The sequence below is a fragment of the Lutra lutra genome, chromosome 17 (genome assembly GCF_902655055.1).
Source record: "Lutra lutra chromosome 17, mLutLut1.2, whole genome shotgun sequence".
Classification (NCBI taxonomy): domain Eukaryota; kingdom Metazoa; phylum Chordata; class Mammalia; order Carnivora; family Mustelidae; genus Lutra; species Lutra lutra.
In genome coordinates, this window is record NC_062294.1 from 35633061 (window position 1) to 35659130 (window position 26070).

The 26070-nt window shown below is 36.7% G+C and overlaps 1 protein-coding gene across 1 annotated transcript in view; it reads left to right on the plus strand.

Moving 5' to 3' along the window:
- The window catches only part of ITFG1 (integrin alpha FG-GAP repeat containing 1), a 311563-nt gene that overhangs the window by 142911 nt on the left and 142582 nt on the right, over positions 1-26070 (plus strand). Inside the window, exons 9-10 of the mRNA XM_047712521.1 lie at positions 14081-14175; positions 17223-17395. Of these exons, the coding sequence (XP_047568477.1) occupies positions 14081-14175; positions 17223-17395 (268 nt within the window). The remainder of the gene's footprint in view (positions 1-14080; positions 14176-17222; positions 17396-26070) is intronic.

The following is a 26070-nucleotide window of genomic DNA, read 5'->3' on the forward strand; positions in this document are numbered from 1 at the left end:
CAGTGGGTTAAACCTCTGCCTTCTGCTCAGGTCATGATCCTGGGGTGCTGAGATTGAGCCCCACATTGTGCTCTCTGCTCAGTGGGGAGCCTGCTTCCTCCTCTCTCTCTCTGCCTGCCTCTCTGCCTACTTGTGATCTCTGTCAAATAAATAAATAAAATCTTTTAAAAAAATATGACTTACAAATTTTTTTTATTCTGTTTGTTTCATTTTCATTTTGGTGATGGTTTCCTTTGCTATACAGAAGCTTCTTAATTTGATGTAGTCCCACTTGCTTATTTCTGCTTTTGTTGCCTATTGTTGTTGTTGTTATTATTATTTATTGTTGGTGTATAGAAAAACAGCCAGTTTTTCTGAGTTGATCTTGTGCCCTGCAGCTTCCTTAAATTCATTCATTGTTATATACAGTAGTTTTCTTGTGGATCCTTTTGGGTTTTCTCCATATAGTTTCATATCTGGAAATAGAGATAGTTTTATTTCCTCCTTTTGAATTTGAATACCATTAATTTCTTTTCTTATCTAATTGCTCTGGCTAGAAGTTCCAGTACAATGTTGAATACCAGTGGTGAAAGTAGGCATCCTTGTCTTATTCCTGAACTTCGGGGGAAAGTTTTTACCATTGAGTATGTTGTTAGCTCTGGGTTTTCTTAAATGCCCTTTATCAAGTTAAGGAAGTTCCCTTCTATTCAGATTTTTGAGAAAGTTTATCAAGAGTATTGGATTTTGTAAGACGACTTTTCTGTGTCACATGAGATGATCGTGTGGGTCTTCATTCTTTGTTTTATCACTATGATGTGTTGCCTTAACTGATTTTCTTATGTTGTGTCACCCTTTCATTCCTAGCATAAATCCCACTTACTCATGGTGTGTAATCATTTTAATACACTTTTGGATTTTGCTTCTTGGTATTTTGTTGAGGAATTCTGTAACACTAATCATAAGGAATATTGATCTATAACATTCTTTTGATGTCTTTATCTGACTTTGATACCAGAGTACTTCTGGCCTCATACAGTGAACTTGAAAGTGTTCCCTCTCCTTTTATTGTTTTGAAGAGTTTTGAGAATTTGGTGTTAATTCTGTAAATATTAGTAAAATTCACCAAAGAAGCTATCTGCTTTGATTTTTTTTTTTACTTGAAAAGTTTTTTATTAATAATTCAATCTCTACTTATTATAGGTTTGATGAGATTTTCTCTTTGTTCTTGAGTCAGTTTAGGTAATTTGTGCATTTCTCAGAATTTGTTCATCTAGATTATCAGATTTTGTTCAAACTTTTCTTATATTGCTTTTTCTCTGAAGACAGAAGCAGTGTACTCACTTTCATATCTGATTTTATTTAAAATAAAGGGATTAATAATTAGGAAAATATGTGACTTAAACACCAGTGTTATGAGGGCTCTTTATACCTCTTATTAAGTAGATTATTTTACTTTTAGTAATGCCAAGGACATAATTAGACATCACAATTACTATAGAATTCATTGTTTAGTTCACTTTGCTTATGAACTTAGCAACTTTATAAGTTTGATTTCCTATTTCTCCTTCAAAAAGGATGGATAATAAAGATTTTAATCTCGAAAATGAGTATCTTGTGAGAGTAGGTATTATCACTGTTACCAGTGTTTATTTCATCTATGCCCATCCTTCTGAAAAGAGGCTCACAGTCAAACAGTGAAACAAAACTCAGTCAGAACCAGAACAAGCCAGCACTGTTTAAGACATTCCATGTAGAAGAATCTTTTATTAATATTATAAGGTGGGAAAATGAACTTCTTAAAGATAGGGAGCCAAGATGTGAGAGCTTGATGTCCTAATAACTTCTTCAGTATTAATAAGGATGCATATTTGGTTGTTTAATAGCTGTCCTAAATAAAATATGGTGCTCAATGGAAATTATAACTACTCCATAGTTGTGAAGGGAATTAAAGATGTTTATCTTCTGAGAAGAGTGCTAATTAGCGCATTGATTATACAACCAAATGACTAAAATCCTCTAAAATACGTTTTTCATGAAAATTTCAAAATTAACCTGACTAGAGTATATTTTCCAAAAGAATATTTTATATTAGTCCATATATTTCTGAAATTTATTCTTTACTAATACTTCTAAACTACCCATGTCTAATTAAAATATTGCCAGTTATAAAAGGATCTCAAATATGAATTTCCCAAAGATACATTTTTCAGTGAAAGATGAGCTTAGGCAGAAGTTCCAAGTGGTTATTATCAATGTTCATTTTAACAGGAGCCATCTTCGACCTTTTTTGGAGGTAAGACCCTCATGCGTTCTCTCCAGAAGAAAGAAAATAACCATAGTCCTTCCTTATTTTGCTGGGAGAGATGTCTCTTATTTTATGTAAAAGCAATAGTCTTTGACATTTTAGTATCAGCATGTTGCTCCTTTGAGTGTTCATCGTATGAACAATATCTATCATTTTATTAAGCTTCTGTGTGCCAAGCATTTTGCAAAGGGCTGTGTCTAAGAATAGGGGCTCCAGAGTCAGTCTGCCTGGGTTTTATGTATTCTGGTTCTGCCTCTTACTAACTCACTCTTTATGGGCAAGTTACTTACTTAATCTTGATAACTTTTTTTCTTCTTCTGTTAAATGGAGGTAACAATATAGGAAAATAACGCAATAAGATTTGTTATGAATATTAAAGGAAATAATATATGTGTAAAATTTATGACTTTTGAACATAGTAAACACTCAGTGAATGCTTACTAACGTCATGATTATCATCATTTAATATTTACAAGGATCTGTTCAGGTAAGGTGCACTTTACAGATAAAAAAAAACTAAGGCAAAGAAATGGTAAGTAACTTGCCCAAAGTTGCACTGCTACTAAGTGATACCTAAGTTTTGAACCCAGGTCCCTGTGACACCTGAGCCTATGCTATTAAACTATACTGTGGCCTTTGTGAAAGTGGACTGTGGATGGCATTAGTTTTAAAGATTCTATTTATTTATTTATTTGGAAGAGAGCAAGAGCACAAGCAGGGAAAGCAGCAGGCAGAAGAAGAGGGCAAAGCAGGCTTCCCGCTGAGCAGGGAGCCCTATGCAGGGTTTGATCCCAAGACCCTGGGATCATGACCTGAGCCAAAGGCAGATGCTTAACTGACTGAGCTACCCAGGCACCCCTGTGCATGGCATTTTATTTCAACATTTTTTTTCTATAAAACAATACTGTGTAGAAAGCATCTTTTTTTTTCTAGATGTATTTAAATTCATTTTAGTTAATATATAGTGTATTACTACTTTCAGCAGTAGAATTTAGTGATTCATCAGTTGTGTATAACATCCAGTGCTCATTACGTCAAGTGTCCTCCTTAATGCCCATCACCCAGTTACCCCATCCCCTAACTAACCTCCCTCCATGAACCCTCAGTTTGTTCCCTGTATTTAGGAGTCTCTTATGGTTTGCCTGCCTCTCTGCCTTTATCTTATTTTATTTTTACCCCTTTCCCCTATGATTCTCTGTTTTGTTTCTTAAATTCTACATATGAGTGAAATCATATGGAATTTGTCTTTCTCTGACTGATTTTAGTTAGCATAATGCACTCTAGTTTCATCCACATCCTTGCAAATAGCAAATTTCATTCTTTTTGATGGCTAAGTAATATTCCATTATATATAGCTACCACACCTTCTATATTCATTTATCAGACCATGGATATCTGAGCTCTTTCCATATTTTGGCCCTTGTGGACAATAGAATAGGTATTGGTTCTTCTTTAAGTATTTGGTAGAATTCTCCTAAGAAGCCATCTTGCCCTTGACTATGTTTATTGGGAGACTTTTGATTACTGATTCAATTTCTTTGCTGGTTATGGGTCTGTTCAGGTTTTCTATTTCTTCCTGTTTCCTTTTTGGCAGTTTATATGTTTCTAGGAATTTATCCATTTCCTCCAGATTGCCCAATTTGTTGGCATATAATTGCTCATAATATTCTCTTATGATTGTATTTCTGTGGTGTTGATTGTGATCTCACCTGTTTTATTAGTGATTGGTAAGTCTGGCTAAAGGTTTATCATTCTTTTAAATTCTTGCAATATACCAGCTCCTAGTTTCATTGGTCTGTTCTCCTGGGGTTTTTGTTTTGTTTCATTTTGTTTTTCTATACCATTGATTTCTGCTCTAGTCTTTATTATTTTCCTTCTTCTACTGGTTTTAGGCTTTCTTGGCTGTTCTTTTTCCAGGTCTTCTAGGTGTAAGTTTGGAATATATATTTGAGACTTGTCTTGCTTCTTGAGGAAGGCCTGTATTGCTATATATTTGCTTCTTAGGACTGCCTTTGTTGCATCTCAAAGATTTTGAAATGTTGTGTTTTCATTTTCACTTGCTTCCATATATTTTTTTTAATTCTTTTAATTTCCTGGTTGACCCATTCAATCTTCAGTAGGATGGTGTTTAAGCTCCGTATATTTGTGGTCTTTCCAAATTTTTTCTTGTGGGTGTCTTAAAGTTTCATAACATTTTGGTCTGAAAATATGCATGGTATGATCTTGATCTTTTTGTACAGGTTGAGTCCTGATTTGTGCCCCAGTATGTGATTTATTCTGGTGAATATTCCACGTGCATTCGAAAAAAAAGTGTATTCTGCTGTTTTAGGACGGAATGCTCTGAATATATCTGTTAAATCCACCTTCTACTTACATGATCTGTCTTTTGCTGTGAGTGGGGTGTTAATGTCCCCTATTATTTTATTGTATTATTATCAATGAGTTGCTTTAAGTTAGTTATTGATTGATGTATGTGTTCGGCTACTCCCATGTTAGAGGCATAAGAATTTACAAGTGTTAGATCTTTTTATGGGTAGATCCCTTTATCATGATATAGTATCCTCCTTCATCGCTTTTTATAGTCTTTGGTTTAAAATCTGGTTTGTCTGATAATAAACGTGGCTATTCCACATTTCTTTCTATGTCCATTAGCATGATAAATGGTTCTCCATCCCCTGCCTTTCAATCTAGAGATGTCTTTGGGTATAAAATGAGTCTCTCGTAAGGAACATATAGATAGGTCTTGGTTTTTTATCCATTCTGATACCCTATGTCTTTTGATTGAAGCATTGAGTCCATTTACATTCAGAGTAATATTTTTTGCAGAGCTGGTTTAGTGGTCATGAACTCCTTTAGTTTTTGCTTATCTTAGAAAATCTTTATTTCTCCTATTCTGAATGACACCCTGGATAGAGTATTCATAGCTGCATATTTTTCCCATATAGTATGTTGACTATAACATGACACTTTCTTCTAGCCTGCTGAGTTTCTGTGGACAGATCTGCTGCTAACCCTATGTGTCCACCTCTTGTAGGTTAAGGACCTTTTGGTCCTAGCTCCTTTCAGAAGTCTCTCTTTATATTTGTATATTGCAAGTTTCATTATGATATGCCATGGTGTTGACCTGTTTTTGTTGATTTTTAGGGGAGTTCTCTCTGCCTCTTGGATTTTTATGTTCATATCCTTCCCCAGATTAGGGAAGCTGTCAGCTGTAATTTGTTCAGATAAACTTTCTGCCCCTTTTTCTTGCTCTTCTCCTTCTGAAACTCCTATGATATGAATATTATTTCACTTTATCAAATTGCTGAGTTCTCTGAGTCTATATTCATGATCTAATGGTTTTTCACTCCCTCTCTCTTCTTTTCACTTCATTATTTTCCAAAATTTTATCTTCTATATCACCTGTTCTCTCCTCCACTACTTCAGTCCTCCTTGTGATTATATCCAGTTTTGCATCTCAGTTATATCATTTTTATTTCAGCCTGTCTGGTTTTTAGGTCTTTTACATTTGCAGCAAGAGTCTCTCTGGTGTCTTCTGTGCTTTTTTCAAGTCCAGCTAGTGTTCTTAAAACCATTGTTCTAAATCCTTGTTGAGGTATATGCTTATATCTGTTTTGTGCAAGTCCCTGGCTTTGATATCCTCTGACCTTTCTTCTGGGGAGAATTCCTCTATAATTGTTATTTGGGCTAAATTTCTGTCTCTTGTGTGTTATGGGAGCTTGTTATGTTTCCTGTACCTCAAAGTACTGCTATATTTAAAAGAAGATTTACATTGTCCAGGGCCTGGACATTCAGGAAATGTTTCTGATGCTCTGCTCTGTGTACTCTGCTGTTGTGTTTTGGCTACTCTTTCCCACAGGTCAGTCCTCTGCAGAGTTCCTCCTTGCTTGTAGTGAGGAGTATTTGGACCTTTATGTAGGTGTTCTTTGATCTGTTTGTTAGAATAAGCCCAAGTGGGGGGAGCCTGATCCAAAATAAAGAGTACGGAAAAAGGAATGAAAAACTAAAAAGTCAAAAAACTGTAAGCCTGATTCCAAAGGTGGCGGGTGGCAGGGGAGAAAAGAAAAACAGAAGCCTGATCCAAAAAAAGAGAGAAAGAGAAAAGTAAACAAAAAAGCATACTAACAAAACCCTATAAAGCCTAATTCCAAAGGAAAAAGAAAAAAGTATAAGGAAAAAAATTAAAATATAGCCTGGTCTTATTTTCACCAGAACTGAAGAGATGTTTTGAAGCACTGATCAGTAAACTCTGTGCATGCAGCACGCTGCCTTTGCTGCTCTTCTGGGGGAGAGGCCTGCTGCAGGGAGAGTCTGCAGGGAGAGTCACTCCTGCCCCAGTAAAAATACACTTGCCAAGCACAGGAGGTATGGTGTTTGACTTAAGAGGTTCCCACCTCCACTGAGACTGCTGTGCTGCTCTCTGATGTCCCACTGTGTTGGTGATAAGGTAAAATGGCACCCCACTCTCTCAACCCAGACAAGGACTCTCATCTCCCCACCCCCCAGGCCGCTGCTATTCAGGGAGCCCTCACAGAAAAGCAGGGCTGTCTAACACCACAAGTCTCCTGGGTTTTATCTTTGTCACAGCTGGGATTTAAAATTCCAAATCTTAAAGGAGCCAACACAGTACTGACCCACTTGCTCCTCAGGAATCAAGTTTTGCTGCACTGTGACTAGTGACCTTTGTCCCAAAAAAACCACCCCACACCTGCTCAGTGCATGGAATCTATGGTGTGGCACCTGGAAAAGCAGTGTCCTGGTTATCCACCCACTCTTGCACACCTTTGTGCCCTGCTAATGAAAGGCCACATGTTGGCACCTACAGGGTCTTTTGTACTTGAAGAAGCAATGTACCTTTTTCCTGTTGTATTCCAGGAAGGGGAATGATCCCTTCCAGTGCAACCCAAGAGATCCCTACACAAGTTTATGTGCACTCTTGGACCAGAGCCCTCCTTTTCCCCAGGAGTGTGAACCAAACCTCTGGTGAAAGTCTCATACTTACAAAACCTCAAAGATTGAGCAACACACACTCTTTGCAAAAATATACTGCAACATTCGGTTCTCCTGGCTCCCCAGTCTGTGGTCTGGAGAGGTTTTCTTCCTGTGTGAACCCAGTGCCACACTCTCTCAACCCCTTTCTCTTTCTCTACCTTTCCTCTTCCCGCAAAAAGGGTTCCCTCCCCTCTGCCACATCCAGTTTTTCTCTCCCCCGTTTCACTTCCGTGCACCTCCCACCTGGCACACTGTCTCCCTCCAACTGTGGAGATCCTTCTTCCAATCCTCAGATCAATTTGCTGGGTGTTCCAAGTGATCTGACCTCAATGCAGCTGTGTTCAAGGGACAAGGAAAGCCTGGGGTGGTCCTACTTCTCCACCATCTTAAATTCTATGGATTGCATTTTAGAATGTCATGGAATCTAACCTTTTCATTTTACAGTTGAAAAAACTGAGTTGGCCAAGTACCTTAGTAACCTAACAATCTTAAAAACAAAATCTTTCCCATTCTTAATCCACTGTCTTTTCTACTACACCCAAACATGTGTACATATCCCAAGAATTCTCTGGGACAACTTTTATCATATGCATTTTGATTCTGCTCTCTGACCAAATATAAAATACTTAACTATTAGCATTTTTTAAAGCTTTTTGAGTATAAATATCGTACTAAATAAACTAATTTTACTTGTACTATCATTGTTTGCTTCCTTATTCTTATCAAAACAAGAGTTTGAGTCATTTGCTGCCCTTTTTGCAAGTGTGGATTTTCATATTTAAATGTATTTTGTTCTTTTGAAGTGAAGGCCTTATTTTGGATGCAGAATTGTATTGACAGGAAAAGACTAGCAGCCACCTTTCCTTCCCCTACACCACAAACATTGATAAATTTATAAAGCAAGAAATAGGATCTTGTTTCAGCTTCTTGTTTATTTTAGAATTCAGATTACAGGTTGACTTGGCTGATAATTTGTCTTGATAGGTTACTTTATTACTAGGATTAAAGACATGAAAGAAAATTTTAATCACTTTCATTTAAATGAGCTAACCTTAAAATGATCCCTACACACACAATTTCATATTATGTTGGGAGCACTCTGAAATAAATAGAGAAAATAATACTCTTTAAATATTATTCAACACAGTGGAAAATAAGGAGAATGTCAAAGTAAGCTAATCAGTTATATAACAAATAGAATAGACTTTTTCCTACTATGTTGCCAACATGGTTTTAAATAATATATGGTTTGATATTTAAAGATATATTCAAAATGCTTAATGCATTATTAATAGGAATATTCCTTCTCATTTTAAATGATACATGAACATTATGTAAAAATTTTACTATACACAAATAAATGTACAGTGTTCATTTTTGGTAACAAAACATAAAAGAATTAAAATTTCATAGCATATTTGGTAATACAAAATAATAGGTACAGAATTGTAGATTTAATCATAAGAATCTTAAAAATAATGTTGAACCTTCCTCCCCATACCCTCCTCCTAGTTTCAGATGTAAAATAAACAAGATCATTACCATGCAGAATGTTTAGGAGACATTTCCACTATTGTGTTCCTAGTGGTGACTGGGCAGGAATTAGGCCTCTTTACCCTATTACATCCTTCTCACCGAAACAGTTGGTTTTTACCTCTGTTCATATAATAGAGCAAGGAAAACTCAGAAGAGAAAGTGGAATATGCTATGACTTTTATAAAATTTTTAGTAAGGAAAAAAAACTAAGACATAGTTGTCAAAGAACCAGTATATTCAGCAAAACAGAAAGCATCAGAAGATGAGTATCCTGAAGACATTAAAGCCTAATAGATACTTAGGTATTGAAATGACAAAAAATATTGTATCATCAATAAAAACAAGTAATAGAATTGACAGGAGAACTCTGTCATGAAAGTCCTATTTCATGACTATCTACTCACAAAGCCTAAACATATTAAAGCAGATTTGATTCATTTTGTGTATTTTTGGTCCTACCTCATGCTTTCCAGCATTACCATGTCTGATAGTAACCAGCAGTATCTTAAAGAATTATAATTTTTCTGTTTTGATCATATTCATATCCTTTGACAATATATGTTTGTTATTGGTGAAATTGTTAAGGCCCTAGCACTTTGGAGGCTCATCTTTAACCACATAACTATATTAATACTGTGTTTATATGAACACAATTAAAAATCAACCTGTATGTTATTCAACATCTGAAACAAAATTAAGTAAACTGATGTATGTATTCATAATTCTGTCATTTTGTCATTTAAAAATGAATATTTTAAAGAAATTAACTATACATTTCACATGTTAATGTGATAATATGTTATTCATTTTTTCCTCATCTTTAAAAATAATATAGCAGCAGTCTCCCATTGTCATATTTTGGTTTATGAACTTTTTTTAAAAAACTGAAGAAATTAAATATTTTCATTCATGCCCTCTCTTTTATATATTTCACCATTTATTTTTTTTTAAGATTTTATTTATTTATTTAGTCTTTAACCCACTGAGCCACCCAGGCGCCCCAAGATTTTATTTATTTATTTAACAGAGAGAGAGAGATCACAAGTAGGCAGAGAGGCAGGCAGAGAGAGACAGGGAAGCAGGCTCCCTGCTGAGCAGAGAGCCTGATGCGGGGCTTCATCCTGGGACCCTGAGATCATGACCTGAGCCGAAGGCAGAGGTTTAACCCACTAAACCACCCAAGCGCCCCTCACCATTTATTTTTAAAGCCTGAGTTTTATTTTCTTAGAAAGCCTAATCTGGCTATTATAATAGGTTTTGTGTAAGATTCAAATTATTTCTGTGTCAATAATTTCAGTATGTTAATGATGTGTTCTGAAAAATATAGAGTGATATATTTCATATATTACAATGGAAATAAGGAAATGTTTTTTCAGTAAATGGCTTTTTATTTTAGCGTGTGTATTTTCAGTTTTATATGAATCACAAAAAATGTAGTTTAATATGTGAATACATTATCTGTCGTATATCTCACATGCCTGTTGACAAATGTGATGGGGAATATGTTACTTCTACTTAAATTCTGGGTCTTTTAGCAAAAAATTCAGTTTTAAAGGCCCTGTACAGAAATCTTTCAGCCTTGTGTTGCCCATGTTAAAAGTTAAATCCTTGAATTCTATTTAGAACATTCTAACATTAATTAGTTGTATGACTTGTGATATTTATATCTTGCTCATGCTGTAGCCATCCATGAGTAAATTTTCCAGATGGTGGAAGGAGGCATTTGACTTATTCCCTATTTGAGCTGTCATGACTTGTTCTACTCTGTAATTCAGAAATTACTGATTTGTTTTTGTTATTGAACTCAAGAGTTCCAGGTTATAGATCTAAATACTCTACCATTCTACTTATATTTTTTTCTCCATCTATGGAGTAACATTCATTAAATCCTAAATTGTTACTTTAATTTTCCGTGACCAAATGTTTCAGTGTTTCCTACTATAAGCAGTAAATGTGTCCTGGAAGTGAGAACTCTAAAGAAAAATCAGTGTGTCCTTCTAGAAGTTACTTGTCTTTTTTAACTCTGTTGCCTCCTTCTAAGCATAGTATACCACTGTCCTAAGTACACACAACATACCGTAATGATAAAGGATGCATAGAGATAATGTACTCCATTATGGTTATTTACTGTTTTACAGTATTTTCCATATTCTTTCCCCCACATTTAATCCTCTCAATAACCCTTTGCAGTAGCTAAATTATGTTCCTTTTGATCATTTTACAGATAAAGAAAAATAATACAAAAATAATGAGTTTTGTGAAAACTAGATCATTCAGCAGGTGATACGGAATAACTGGATAAAAAAGTGCAGTAGAATCATAACTCATAGGTAAAGCCAGAATAAATTCTAGGTGAATCAAAAGCCTAAAAGCAAAAATAATGTCCCCAAGTCTATGAATTTCAGAGTTCTTTTAACTTATAAGGAAAACCTACATGCTATAAAGAAAAACATTAATAAATCACAGACAAAAGAATAGTTTTCTTAATATAGAATGACTCCTGCAAATTGGCAGGAAAAAGACCAACAACATTTTAATAAGAAAACTAAAAATTAAAACCACTATGAAATATCATTTTCACTTACCAGAGTGGCAAAAATCGGAGTATTTGATAATTCATTTATTGGTACAACCTCTCTGGTGAAAATGCTCAAATTACAGTCCAAAGTATGGAGCTAGGGTTGGGAACCTCTGCAGTTCTTTCAGGGTGTCCATAAGGTCAAAACTCTCTGCGTAATCATATTTAGATCCAGTTGGCCTTTTTCACATTGTTGACATCAGCTCCGATAATCTAAATGCAATAGTGAGTAAAGCTGCATGCCATTTAGCACAAACTAAAGCAGTAGCACCACATTTTGTTAGCATGGATTGTATTCTTCACCATTATACACTCATAGTGTATCTGTCATGACTTGTCATGTCACGACTTGTTCTACTCAACTAATATTCATTTAAGCAAACTCTCTAAGAAATAATGTGACTATGAAGAAGTCATGCTGATGAAAGGATCAGTCTCTGAACTTGGACACATTCCTTAAAGAAGACCCATATTGTACTCAATATTTCCTTTGGGTGTGAAGTTGGACTCTCAGACAGCTTTTCTATTACTTCCCCTAAATACCAAAAAATAACACTGACGGCACAAGGAAGACATTCTCTGATAAAGTTCTCCATATCTATGACCATATCTAAAATACTGCTGATAATTTATACTAAAAGGTATGATTAGGAATTATCACGAGTTTGTTGTATGTTTATTAGATGGCTATTTGCCAGCATTAAATATCCGCCAAGTCATAGTTGAAATACTTGTAGGAAATAGGAAACTACTTGGAAGAAAGGAAGTAGGAAAAAATAAAAGTGTAAATCAGAATCTAACCTGAGTATTTTGCCATGGGGCAAAAATGAAGGGCAGAGACTTAGTAATGGTCTTCTAATTGGTCCCCCCATTAATTTGCAGTAAAATGGTTTGGCTTTTAATGAAGTCTGTGATATTCCTAGATCCTGCTTATAAATCATATTTTGCATTTAATTCATTCTTACTTGGCTGGCTATTTTTTTTTATTTGACTATGATATATGTTTATGCCCTTGAAAAGCCTTTTCCTTTCCAAGTATTCCTGCCTAGAGTTTCATCTCTCTCTCTCAACTTCTTTCTCAATAGTCCGAATCTATATCCTGTCAAATTGCAGATGTTCTCCATACTTTCATTATTAATTCAACTATTTTACTTAATGTTTTACTCCTCTGTGTAGGGTTCATTATCACTAATGACATTAATTGTAAGGGTCATAAGTAACTAAACCATGAAATTAAATTTAAAAAGTTTATTTTTCACTATGCTGCACCTTATATTTTTCCTTGCTGTGGTAAACTTCCATTGACTAGATTTTTAGCCCACTCAGCCTAAAATTATTTTTTCCCTTTTGAATATATTACTGAAGATAGGATTGTTAAAATTTTATATTTCCTTAATACATAACCCTACACGTGCAAGAGTAGTTCTCTATAGCTAATCTTTTCTATCTCCTTCAAACTGAAGGCACTTGTCTCAGACATACATTATATGTTAAACCATATAGCAAATGAGTGAATGAAACAACACAAAATTTAAAATCTAAATGACTATTCAACTATGCATGTCACTGTTCAGTTTAATTCTAGGACATCAAAATCTTAAACCTTATCAGGTAAGGGGCAGTAGGTAGGAGAGACCATTAAAGGAATTGATTCCAGGTTCTTCAGTAACCTCTTTTCTGAAGGTCTTTGCAAAACATTGTGCAGTTTTGTGAGTTGTTTTTTTTTTTTAAGATTTTATTTATTTATTTATTTGAGAGTAGGAGAGAGAACAGGAGTGGGGGTGGGGAGCTCAGAGGGACAAAAATCCAAGACCCTGGGACTCCTGGGTGGCTCAGATGGTTAGGCCGCTGCCTTTGGCTCAAGTCATGAACCCGGGATTCTGGGATTGAGTCCTGCATGGGGCCCCTTGCTCGGCGGGGAGCCTGCTTCTCTCTCTGCCTCTGCCTGCTGCTCTGCCTGCTTGTGTTCTCCCTCTCTCTCTTTGTCTGACAAATAAATACATACATACATACATACATACTAACAATCTTTAACCAAAAATAAAAGAATCCAAAACCCTGAGATCATGACCTGAACCAAAATCAGACACTTGACCAACTGAGTAACCCAAGCACCCCCAAAATCTAGTCAGCTGGAAATGACATCTATATTCTCTTCGTTTGCCTTTTTATTGGTAAAAATTTATTAATGCCTTTTAAAAGCCAGGGTGCTGAGAGCTTTAGAACTCTTAAAGTTCATACTATGTAAAAGATATTTAAGAGAATGTGTGAAGATAAATTATATGTAAAGACACATTTAAAATAAGCCATATAATAATGAGTTACTATTGACATGCTTGTTTTTCTCCTGCAGCAGCAATGATAATTATGTAAATAAGTCAAAAGCCACATTGTTTAAAAATTTATGATTTTAACATTAAAGCCTAAAATGGGTTTTTTTTTTCCCAACAGTGGATAAATATTTAACTACAGAGAAGTGAGCAATTTAAAACAAGACACAATCCAGGTAATAGATGGCAAGGGCCAGAGTAATTGTTTTAATTGAATCACATTTATAACAAAGTCATACGTCAATTTCTTTCATTTATCCAGATTGATGCAGACTTTGAATAAATAGGAAATGTAATCTGCCATACAAGAACACTTTATTTTGTAGCTGTTAATGGACTCTTAAAATTTTCTTTTGGCAGATGGAGATGGACACATGGATCACTTACTGCCAGGCTGTGAAGATAAAAACTGCCAGAAAAGCATCATTTACTTAGCAAGATCTGGAACAAAACAGGTATATCAGCTTGTTTTTTAATGTCAATATAGTTACCTTCTTAAAGAAAATCTTCCGAGATTAGAAAAAGTATCTGAATAATCAGAACACAGTGAAACCCTATATAAATTATTGACTTCCTCATTTTAATTTAATGAAATGAATTTGAACATTTTTGTGTTTATTTATTGAGAGGGACAGCACTGTTATAATCATTTCTGGTGAAGAAGACCAATCTTGGTCCTGTAATTAAATGACCCATTAGCATTTTACAGGCTAGGAATATTGTAAAATGCACTGTAACTATAACAAAAGGTTATGGAGAAGAACATCACATCTGTTGTCAAGGCTAATCTTGTCTTTATTTGTGCTAAATAGATCTGTTTCATTCTCTCAAGCTAACTTTTTACCTGTAGCTTATGGATAAACAGTTTAGAATCCAATGGTCATAGCAAATTACTGTGGCAGTGATAGGTCATAACACTGAGAATTTTTCCTTATCGTTAGTACTACCAGAGAAAACCAGTATTATTATAGTACTGGAATTAATCAGTTTTGTTTTCTATCTTAAGATAAGAAATTATTACCCTTACAGGAAACCATATTTTGTAGTAAAACACTAAAGAAAAATCTTCATACAATGAGTAGTCTAAAAACATTTAGCTTCTATACCTATAAATTTTATTATCTTAAGCTTTTTTAAGTTTTTAATCACTGAAAACATGAGGTCAAGTAACACCTAATCATGTTTCATAGGTATAAGTAAACATAGTAATTATAGCCTGGCTTCAAGCAACAGACTACTGTAAGATATTTTCAAATTATACAGTCATCTCTCTCTAGGAAGATAATGTCACAGTTCTTTGGTGACTGTTAAGGATATCATATTAATAAAAAAATCTTTTGGGGCGCCTGGGTGGCTCAGTGGGTTAGGCCGCTGCCTTCGGCTCAGGTCATGATCCCAGGTCCTGGGTTCGAGCACCACATCGGGCTTTCTGCTCAGCAGGGAGCCTGCTTCATCCTCTCTCTCTGCCTGCCTCTCTGCTTACTTGTGATTTCTCTCTGTCAAATAAATAAATAAAATCTTTAAAAAAAAAAAAATCTTTTTACTTTTTAGACCTTAATACATTTACCTTAATAAGAACACTTTATCCTCACTAATAAACTATCAACCTTTTCAAAAGTTTGTGATAACAGCATTTTGTGAAATTTCCCATCTTCTTCCAAAACAAAAACCAACTATTTTTTTCAAAGTCAAATGAATCATTAAAACATTTTGATGATAAATAATATTTTTGGGGGACGCCTGGGTGGCTCAGTGGGTTAAAGCCTCTGCCTTTCGGCTTGGGTCATGATCCCAGGGTCCTGGGATCGAGCCTCATATCGGGCTCTCTGCTCAGTGGGAAGCCTGCCTCCTCCTCTCTCTCTCTCTCTCTCTGCCTGCTTGTGATCTTTGTCTGTCAAATAAAAAATAAAATCTTAAAAAAAAAAAAAAGCTGTTTAAAAAAATAATAATAATAATAATAATATTTTTTTGCTCTTAGGAAAGATTGAAAAATTAATCTAAGATGTAAATGAGGTTTTTTTAAACAGCTTATTTCCTATAAATATGTATTTATTGTTAGCTTTATTTTCTCTTTTTCCTTGGCAAGTTATGCTTTCTTTGGAAAACCTAGAATATGTTTGGGGTGCCCAATGTACTAATCCCTTTTCAAGAAACCATTTTTAATATTGTTTGACTTGAAGCCATATAGAGTCACCGGCTTAAAAGAAACCGGTTTAGCCTGCTGTCATTTCAAGCCAGCTGCGCTGGTTTGAACATCTCTAGGGTGTGTGCCAGTATCCATACTTTTAACTAATTTTAGGCATATTTATAATTTTAATGGTATGATTTCCTCTCTTCAGATTTTTACTTTGCATTAGCTTGAGTAGATTAGGGTACTCAAAAGAGAAATGGATTTCCAAAAGCTCTTTTTTTTTTTTTAAAGATTATTTATTTATTTGACAGAGAGAGAGAGAGAGGTCACAAGTAGGCAGAGAGTCAGAGAGAGAGGGGGAAGCAGGCTCCCCACCAAGCGGAGAGCCTGATGCAGGACTCGATCTCAGGACCTTGAGACCATGACCTGAGCTGAAGGCAGAGGCTTAAACCACTGAGCCACCCAGGTGCCCCAAAAGCTCTTTTTGAAATCAACTTTATTCTCTCTGTTCTCTTCATTATAATCAATATAAAAATAAAGAACTTACTAAAAGTAGATTCCAGCTGTTTTGGTGACAAAGCTCATCCCCCTGGACAGGCAGAGCTTCTTCAATGCTGGTGTTGTCAGAGAACCTCAGAACTCTTGGCTCTGAAGATATTGACTGAAGTCATCATCATGTATAAAAGGCAAAACGGGAACAAGGGAGATTCTGTCATCTTCTTTCTTCCTAAGCTGATCCTTCTGAAAGGACATCAGTACTAGATGATATTACAGTTTGCTCTCATTTAAAAAAATATTCATTTGCTGGGGCCTACGTGGCTCAGTCGGTTCAGCGTCTAACTCTTCATTCCCACTAAGGTCATGACGTCAGGATCTTGAGATCGAGCCCCCTGCTGGGCTTCATTCTCAGCCAGAGTCTCATTGAAATTCTCTCTCTCCTTTCCCCTCTGTCCTTCCCCCTTATTCTCTCTCTTTCTCTCTCTCTAAAATAGGTAAATAAATCTTTAAAAAATATTCTTGAAATTACATTTCCACTCAACACAGCTTTAAAATGGGGAGATTCAACTATAGGAATCAACATCAATTCAAACCTAAGATTCTGTGATTTTGTGAAAATTTTTCAAAGGCTCTATTGTACCAGTTCAAGGAAAAATGATTACTGATGAAATTTAAATGGGACTTTATTTTTCCTTTATTTTCCTATCACTTATCTGTTCGTCAAAGTAAATTATAATATCCTTAGCTTGTAAAGATAAAGAAGTTTAAGTAAGATGATGCTTATGAAGACTTTTAATTGTTTGTTTTGCAAATGGTGAATTTTTTTTTTCTAAAGTAACTGTAAAATCTAATCTTTTTCCTCTTATTCCGTAGTGGGTTCCAGTCCTACAGGAGTTCAGCAACAAGGGCACACTCTGGGGTTTTGTGCCATTTGTGCATGAACAACGACCTACTGAAATACCACTTCCAATTACCCTTCATATTGGAGACTATAACATGGATGGCTATCCAGATGCCCTTGCCATACTGAAGAATACATCTGGAAGGTATGGAAATTAAGTCAAGTGAGAAATATTTGTAGAAATTCTTTGATTTGATACTTTGTTAACTGAATAGCTCCTAAATATGGTAGAGTACCTTAAATAAGGAACATGATAAGTTTGGTTCCTAATTGTTCATGTCGTAACTAAACTTCCAGTGGCTTAGAATACCTGTTCTTTTCCACAAATTTATTTTCTGTAGAACAGAAACAAAAATTTGAAAAATGTTTTTCATTCAAAAACAGTTTATTTTTAAAAGGCCAAAATTTTTTTCTTTAAAAAGAGTACAATTTAATATTCAATTCAATAAATATTAGCTGAGCCTTTTTTATGTGTAATTACACACGATCCCTACAGTCAGGAAGCTTCCATTCTGGAGATAGAGACAAGCTGGAAAGCAAATACTGAAATATCTATATTACATTCAATAATAGAGGCACATACAGAGGACAGAGTGATTGTACTCTTTAATTTTTTTGTTTTTTTTTTCCTGGAAATAGTTGAAATCTTATTTCCTTGTTGGTTTAATTTCTGTATGTGAATATAGTTGATACACAATGTTACATTAATTTCAAGTGTACAACCTATTGATTGGACAAGTCTATACGTTATACTGTGCTCACCACAAGTGAGCATAATTGTGCAGCACAAGCACAACGTAAGTGTGCAGCTACCATCTGTCACCACACAACACTATTATAATACCGCTGACCAATATTCCTTATACAGTCCTTTTATTCCTGTGACGTACTCTTTCCATAAAGGAGGCCTTATCTCTTACTCCCTTTCACCTGTAAGGCCAAAATTTTTAAAACCAAATGACCCAGTTACATTTTCAGACTGAAAACCGTGGTGCTTAAGAGCTGAACATCAGCTTCAATCTGAGTCCAGCCACTTATCACCCATCTGACCTTAGGCATATTACATGAACTCATCTGTAAGACAAGAGTAACAATTGTATCTGTCTCTTGCAGTTGTAGTGAAGATTAAACGAAGTAAAACTAAGTGAAGGAATTAGTGAGTACCCAGCACACACAGACTTTTAGTGAATATTGCCTTACTGTTGTTTGTTTATAACTGCACGAAAATTCAAACATGATTATTGATATTATTCATATACATAAAATGTATATTTACTACATTATCAGTGATTTTGAGTGCTGCAACTCCTTGTTTTCCTTAAGTACAGGTACCAGTAAATAAACCAACATAGTTAAATTTATAGTTAGACTGACTCTTTGCAGATTCTGTTAATAGGACTCTTCCTAAATTTTAATACCTTATTGTTTTCTTCCTATGATTAATTATATTTTTTGGCCCTTATTCATTACTATCTCCTGAATCATTATCTACCGACAGGTTTTCCTCTGTGCATTAATTCACTCTGGAATTAATGATGATTCAGCTTCACATTTCCTACCAGGCACAGGATGCAAAACAACTTCCCTAGGGGAAAAAAAAAAAAACAAAAAACAGATAAATTGTTGCTTTTAACACCAAACAATGTCATCTAGAAATCTGATTTTTAGAGGAACATATATTATTAGTGAGTGTCCCTAAATATTGTAGAAAGTTATGGAGACTCTGTACTTAAATTTTCTAAGGATTTGATTTGAAATTATAATTGCTCTAAGTTATATATGTGGAATTTTCAAGGGACATGATCATCATTGTGTCTGAAGCAATTTTTTTAATTTAATTTTACTTTTTCAGTGTTCCAAGATTCATTGTTTAAGCAAACACCCAGTGCTTCATGCAACATGTGCCCTCCTTAATACCCAGCACCAGGCTCTCCCAACCCCTATCTCCCTCCCCTCCAATACTCTCCCTTTATTTCTCAGATTCCACAGTCTCTCGTGGGTTCATCTTCCCCTCCAGTTTCCCCCAAAGCACATCTCCTCTCCACCCAGTGTCCTCCGTGTTATTCCTTATGTTCCACAAGTAAGTGAAACCATGTGATAATTGACTCTCTCTGCTTGCCTTCTTTCACTCAGCATAATCTCCTCCTGTTCCATTCTTTTGTTGATAGAAAAGTTGGGTATTTATTCTTTCTGATGGAGGTGTAATATTCCATTGTATATATGGACCATATCTTCTTTAGCCTTTCATCTGTTAAAGGGCATCTCGGCTCTTTCCACAGTTAAGCGACTGTGGCCATTGCTGCTATGAACATTGGGGTACAGATGGCCCTTCTGTTCACTACATCTGTATCTTTGGGGTAAATACCAGTAGTGCAATTACAGGGTCATAGGGAAGCTCTATTTTTAATTTCTTAAGGAATCTCCATACTATTTTCCCAAAGCGGCTGCACCAACTTAGATTCCCACCAACAGTGTAAGAGGGTTCTCCTTTCTCCACATCCTCTCCAACACTTGTTGTTTCCTGTCTTGTTGATTTTGGCCATTCTAACTGATGTAACATGTTATCTCAATGTGGTTTTGATTTGAATCTCCCTGGTGCCTAATGATGATGACCATTTTTTCATGTTTCTGTTAGCCATTTGTATGTCTTCTTTGGAGAAGTGTCTGTTCATGTCTTCTGCCCATCTTTTGACATGATTATCTGTTTTGTGGCTGTTGAATTTGAGGAGTTCTCTATAGATCTTGATATCAGCCCTTTGTCTATAGTGTCATTTGCGAATATCTTTTCCCATTCCATGGCCTGCCTCTTTGTTTTGTTGACTGTTTCCTTTGCTGTGCAGAAGCTTTTGATCTTGAGGAAGTCCCAAAAGTTCATTTTCACTTTTGTGTCCTTTGCCTTTGGAGACATGTCTTGAAAGAAGTTGCTGTGGCCAATGTTGAAGAAGTTACTGCCTATGTTCTCCTCTAGGATTTTAATAGATTCCTGCCTCACGTTGAGGTCTTTTATACATTTCGACTTTATCTTTGTGTATGGTGGAAGAGAATGGTCAAGTTTCATTCTTCTATACATAGCTATCCAAATCTCCCAGCACCATGTGCTGAAGAGACTGTCTTTTTTCCACTGTATATTTTTTCCTGCTTTGTTGAAGATTCGTTGACCATAGAGTTGCAGGTCCATATCTGGGCTCTCTACTCTGTTCCACTTGTCTATGTGTCTGTTTTTGTGCCAGTACCATTCTATCTTGGTGATCACAGCTTTGTAGTAAAGCTTGAAATCAGGCAACGTGATGCCCCCAGTTTTGTTTTTCTTTTTCAACATTTCCTTAGCAATTCGGGGTCTCTTCTGGTTCCATACAAATATACAAATTTTAGTATTGTTTGTTCCAGCCCTTTGAAAAATGCTGGTAGAATTTTGATCGAGATGGCATTGAAAGTATAGACTGCTCTAGGCACTATAGCCATTATGACAATGTTTATTCTTCCGATCCATGGAGTGCTTTTGCATCTTTTTGTGTCTTCTTCAATTTCTTCCGTGAATGTTCTATAGTTCCTTGAGTACAAATCCTTTACCTCTTTGGTTAGGTTTATTCCCAGGTATCTTACAGTTCTTGGTGCTATAGTAAATGGAATTAGTTCTCTAATTTCCTTTTCTATATTTTCATTGTTAGTGTATAAGAAAGCAACGTATTTCTGTGTATTGATTTTGTATCCTGCCACATTACTGAATTGCTGTATAGTTCTGGGAGTTTGGCGGTGGAGTCTTTTGGGTTTTCCATATAAAGTATCATGTCATCTGCAAAGAGAGAGAGTTTGACTTCTTCTTTGCCAATTTGAATACCTCTTATTTCTTTTTGTTGTCTGATTGCTGTTGCTAGGACTTCTAGTACTGTGTTGAACAACAGTAGTGAAAATGGACATCCTCGTCGTGTTCCTGATCTCAAAGGGAAGTCTGTCAGCTTTTCCCCATTTAGAATGATATTCACTGTGGGTTTTTCATAGGTAGATTTTATGAAGTTGATGAATGTTCCCTCTATCCCTATACTTTGAATCGTTTTAATTAGGAACGGATACTGTATCTTGTTAAATGCTTTCTCTACATCAATTGAGAGGACCATGTAGTTCTGCTCTCTTCTCTTATTGATTTGTTTTATCACATTGATTGATTTGCAAATGTTGAACCACCCTTGCAACCCAGGGATAAATCCCACCTGGTCATGGTGGATAATCTTTTTCATGTACTGTTGGATCCTATTAGCTAGGATCTTGTTGAGAATCTTGGCATCCATATTCATCAGGAGTATTGGTCTAAAATTCTCCTTTTTGATGGGATCTTTGCCTGGTTTGGGGATCAGGGTAATGCTGGCTTCACAGAAAGAATCCAGAAGTTTTCCTTCTGTTTCTATTTTTGAAACAGCTTCAGGAGAATAGGTATTATTTCTTCCTTGGATGTTTGGTAGAATTTCCCCAGGAAATCTGTCAGGTCCTGGGCTCTTGTTTTTTTGGGAGGTTTTTGATCCCTGCTTCAATCTTGTTAGTATATATTGGTCTATTCAGGTAGTCAGTTTCTTCCAGATTCAGTCTTGGAAGTTTATAGGTTTCCAGGAATGCATCCATTTCTTCTAGGTTGCTTAATTTATTGGCATATAACTGTTGATAATACTTTCTGGTGGTTATTTCTGTTTGCTTGGTGTTAGTCGTGATTTCTCCACTTTCTTTCATAATTTTATTAATTTGAGTCCTCTTTTCTTCCAAACTTTTTCTTGTGGTTGAGTTCCAGGTTCAAAGCATCGTGGTCTAAGAATATGCAGGGAATAATCTCAATCATTTGGTAGTAGTTGAGCCCTGATTTTTGGGCCAGTATGTGGTCTATTCTGGAGAAAGTTCCATGTGTGCTCAAGAAGAATGAATATTCTGTTGTTTTAGGGTGGAATATTCTCTATTTATCTATGAAGTCCACATGCTCCAATGTGTCTTTCAGTGCTCTTGTTTCTTTGTTGATTTTCTGCTTTGATGATCTGTCTATTGCTGAGAATGGCATGCAAGATCCCCTACTATTAATGTATTCATTTTAATAAGAGTCCTTATCTTGATTAACACTTGGCTTATGTAGTTGGCTGCTCCCATATTGGGGGCATAAATATTTACAATTGTAAGATCTTCTTGGTGGGTAAACCCTTTAAGAATGATGTAGTATCCTTCTGTATCTCTGACTGCAATCTTTAGTTTAAAATCTAATTTATCTAATATAAGAATCGCTACCCCAGCTTTCTTTTGAGGCCCGTTGGCAAGAATGATACTTCTCCATTCCTTCACTTTCAGTCCCAATGTATCTTTAAGTTCCAAATGTGTCTCTTGTAGACAGCATATGGACAGGTCCTGTCGTTTTATCCAGTCTGCAACCCTGTGCCGTTTTATGGCAGCATTTAGGCCGTTCACGTTGAGAGTGATTATTGAAAGACATTTTTATTGACATCATGTTGTCTGTGAAGTCCATGTTTCTATAGATTATCTCCATAAATTTCTGTTCTGTGACGCTCTTGGGTCTTTCTTCTTTTATAGAACCCCCCCCCCCTTAATATTTCTTGTGGTGCTGGCTTGGTGGTCACATACTCTTTTAAACCTTCTGGTCTTGGAAGCTCTTTATCTCTCTATCCATTTTGAATGTCAGCCTTGATGGATAAAGTATTCTCAGCTGCATGTTCTTCTCATTTAGTGCCGTGAATATGTCTTGCCAGTCTTTCTGGATTGCCAGGTTTCTGTGGACAAGTCTGATGTTATTCTGATGGACCTTCCTCTGTGCATAAGGAATCTCTTCCCCTAGCTGCCTTCAGAAGCTCTTCTCTAAAATTATGATTCATCAGTCTCACAATTAAGTGTCTCGAGCTCTTTCTAGATTCATTGATCTTGTGGGGTATTCTTTCTGCCTCTAGGACATGAACACTGGTTCCATTCCCCACATTGGGAAAGTTTTCATCCAGAATTTGTTCACCTGTATCTTCTAGTCTTCTGTCTTTTTCCACCCCTCAGGGATCCCAGTAATTCTGACGTTGGAATGTTTCATGGCATCATTTATTTCCCTAAATCTGTTTTCGTGGTTTCTAAGCTGTTTGTACCAGGCCTCCTCCTGATCCTTTTTCTCTTATCATTTTGAGCTCTAGATCACTAATTCTATCTTCTGCCTCAGTTACCCTAGCTTTTAGAGTATTTAGATTAGAATGAATCTCATTGATAGCAAATTTAACTTCTGCCAGATAGGCTCTCACTTCTGCCCTTTGAGATTCTATGTTTTCACTAATGGTTTTCTCCAACCTAGCCATTGCCTGGGTAGTTGTTACCCTTTTTCCCTCTCTGACATACTGTTTATGTCCATATCCAATAGTTCTGATGGAGAGGGCACAGTCTCCGAATTTTTCCTCTGTTGAGTGTTCCTCCTCCTAGTCATTTTGATGAAAGCTGGTTGAGGGGATGGATAACTGAATATATCAACCATGATCCAGGCAAGGTGCATCCCGGAATGTTTTAGAGCAATTAGAAGTCACCACCAAAAAGAAAGAAAAAGGATAAAAAGAGAGAGAGAGAGAGAGAAGAGAAAACCTAGCCAGAATGAGCCCCAAAAGTAAGATTTATAAGGTATATAAATAAAAATGGACAAACAAAAAGACCAACAAAAGTAAATGGTAAAGAAAAAAAAAAAAAAAGAACCCAGCTAAAATGAACCACAAGAATAAGTTTTATATAATACCAGAACAAAAACAAATATACAGAAACACTGACAGAAGAAGAAGATGGAACGGTGGTTATAAATCCTCGATGTGGGTGAGGAAAGTTATTTTAGTTCTTCCTAGGTGTATTTTGATATATTTGGTAAAGGACTCAACTTTCCAGAGATAAAGGGTGATTAAAATTGGTTTATATATAGGGGTAGTATTGATTATGGAAAGAGGATTACCTTGAAGCTTATATCTGTAAGTATATTAAAAAAAATAGAAAAGAAAAAAAAACACAGCTATATGTATGAAAACAGTTCAAGTTAAAATGTTGTTATAAATATGTCGTATTAAACCTCTCGTTTTAATGGCAAGTAAGTTAAAAAAATTAAAAAGAACTAGAATCATGAGAATAAATTAAAAATAAAAGTTGTATCTGTGAAATATACAGGTTTTAGGGCAATACTGGGAGCTTCATATATTATTTTCCCCTGATGTTGGGGTTTTACAGTTTTATGGGGACCATGTGGTGGTTGTCCTCTCATTCTTTTGGCTTGCCTTCTGGGGGAGGGGCCTGCCACATTGTTTTTCAGTCAGTCTTGCTGGGGTTGAGTACTCCTGCCCCAGGGCTCTGTGGAGACTAGTTTTTCAGGCTTTTGTTCTCTGGAGGTTTTTGTTCTTTAGTGGCTTTTTTTTTTTAAAGATTTTAATTATTTATTAATCAGAGAGAAAGAGAGCTGGCGAGCACACACAAGCAGGCAGAGTGGCAGGCAGAGGCGTAGAGAGAAGCAGGCTCCCTGTGGAGCAAGGAGCCCGATGCAGGACTCGATCCCAGGACCCTGAGATCATGGCCTGAGCCGTCTCTGGTGGCTTTTTGCAGCTATAATGGAAAGCATACTGCACCCAGACCTCTGCCTCAGAGAGAAGCCTCAGTCTGCTCCCTTCTGGGTGGTCCAGAACACACAGACTCCGCCTCTGCAAACTTTCTGAACAGCACAACCTCCCACAGGTGTTGTGCACCCCCAGCCACTACCTCAGTGGTCACCTGAGGCACCCGTTTGTCTCTGCAGCCCCATATCGCTAAAACCACAAGTGATATTGGTCCATGGAGCCCGCTTCCGGTGATTGCCTTTGCCAGGACTGCTGTCTGGGTTTCAGGCTCACGCAGGGAATGCTCAGTGCCCACAGCTGTGCAGATCGCAGATGGCTGCGGCCAAGGAATCCCGACCACAAGTCGTGCCGGGTTCTCCCAGGTGAAGGCTGGGAGCATCCAGACCCTTGGCTGCTGGCAGGAGACCGGGTCCTAAAGAACGCCAACTGGCACCCACACCAAGCTGTCTCAGGTGCAGGCGGGAGTGTGCTCACTGTCCACGGTTGCGCAGGGTGTGTAGATTGCAGGAGACTGTGTGCCTAGAGAGCACCAGCTGGCGCCCACTCCAGAAGCTCTCACGTGTGGGCAGGACTGCACCCAGCTGAGCAGTGGTGCAGTCCTGCTTAGTGGACTGGAAGCTGTGCTTCACTCTGTCTGGCACAGTTGGTCGCTGGCGGTGGCCATCCTGGGTCTGTGGGCTTAGGCCCGTGACAGCCCAGTTCCACCAGTAACCCCCTTCAGATCTTTTGCTCTTTATGAATGCCTTCAACCAGACTCCAAGCTAATGCTGGTCCCCAACCACAGGGCACTTTCATATTGTGGTATTACTTTCCAACGGGTCACTTCGGGTGGCTCCCTCCCTCTTCTGCTTATCCTCCAATATCCGTCTGAGCATTCCCACTCCATGTTACCTCTCCACTGTTGTCTTCTGCCACCACAGAGATCCAGAAGTGTATAATCTTACCTCTCAGGCTGATTTCATGGGTGTTCAGAGTGTTCTGGTAGATATGTAGCTCACTTTATGGGGCCAGTTGAAACAGGGTCTCCTACTTCACCATCTTGCCCCTCCCACTGTGTGAAGCAATTTTAATGTAAAATGAAACCTCTGAACTGAATGTATTATTCCTTTTAAAGGTGTAGTGGCACATGAAAACAAGGAAATGTAAGATTATTTATTCTGGACATTAATTCTATTCAATAGAACAAGGAATTGCATCTGAAATTCATTTTAAGTCTATGATT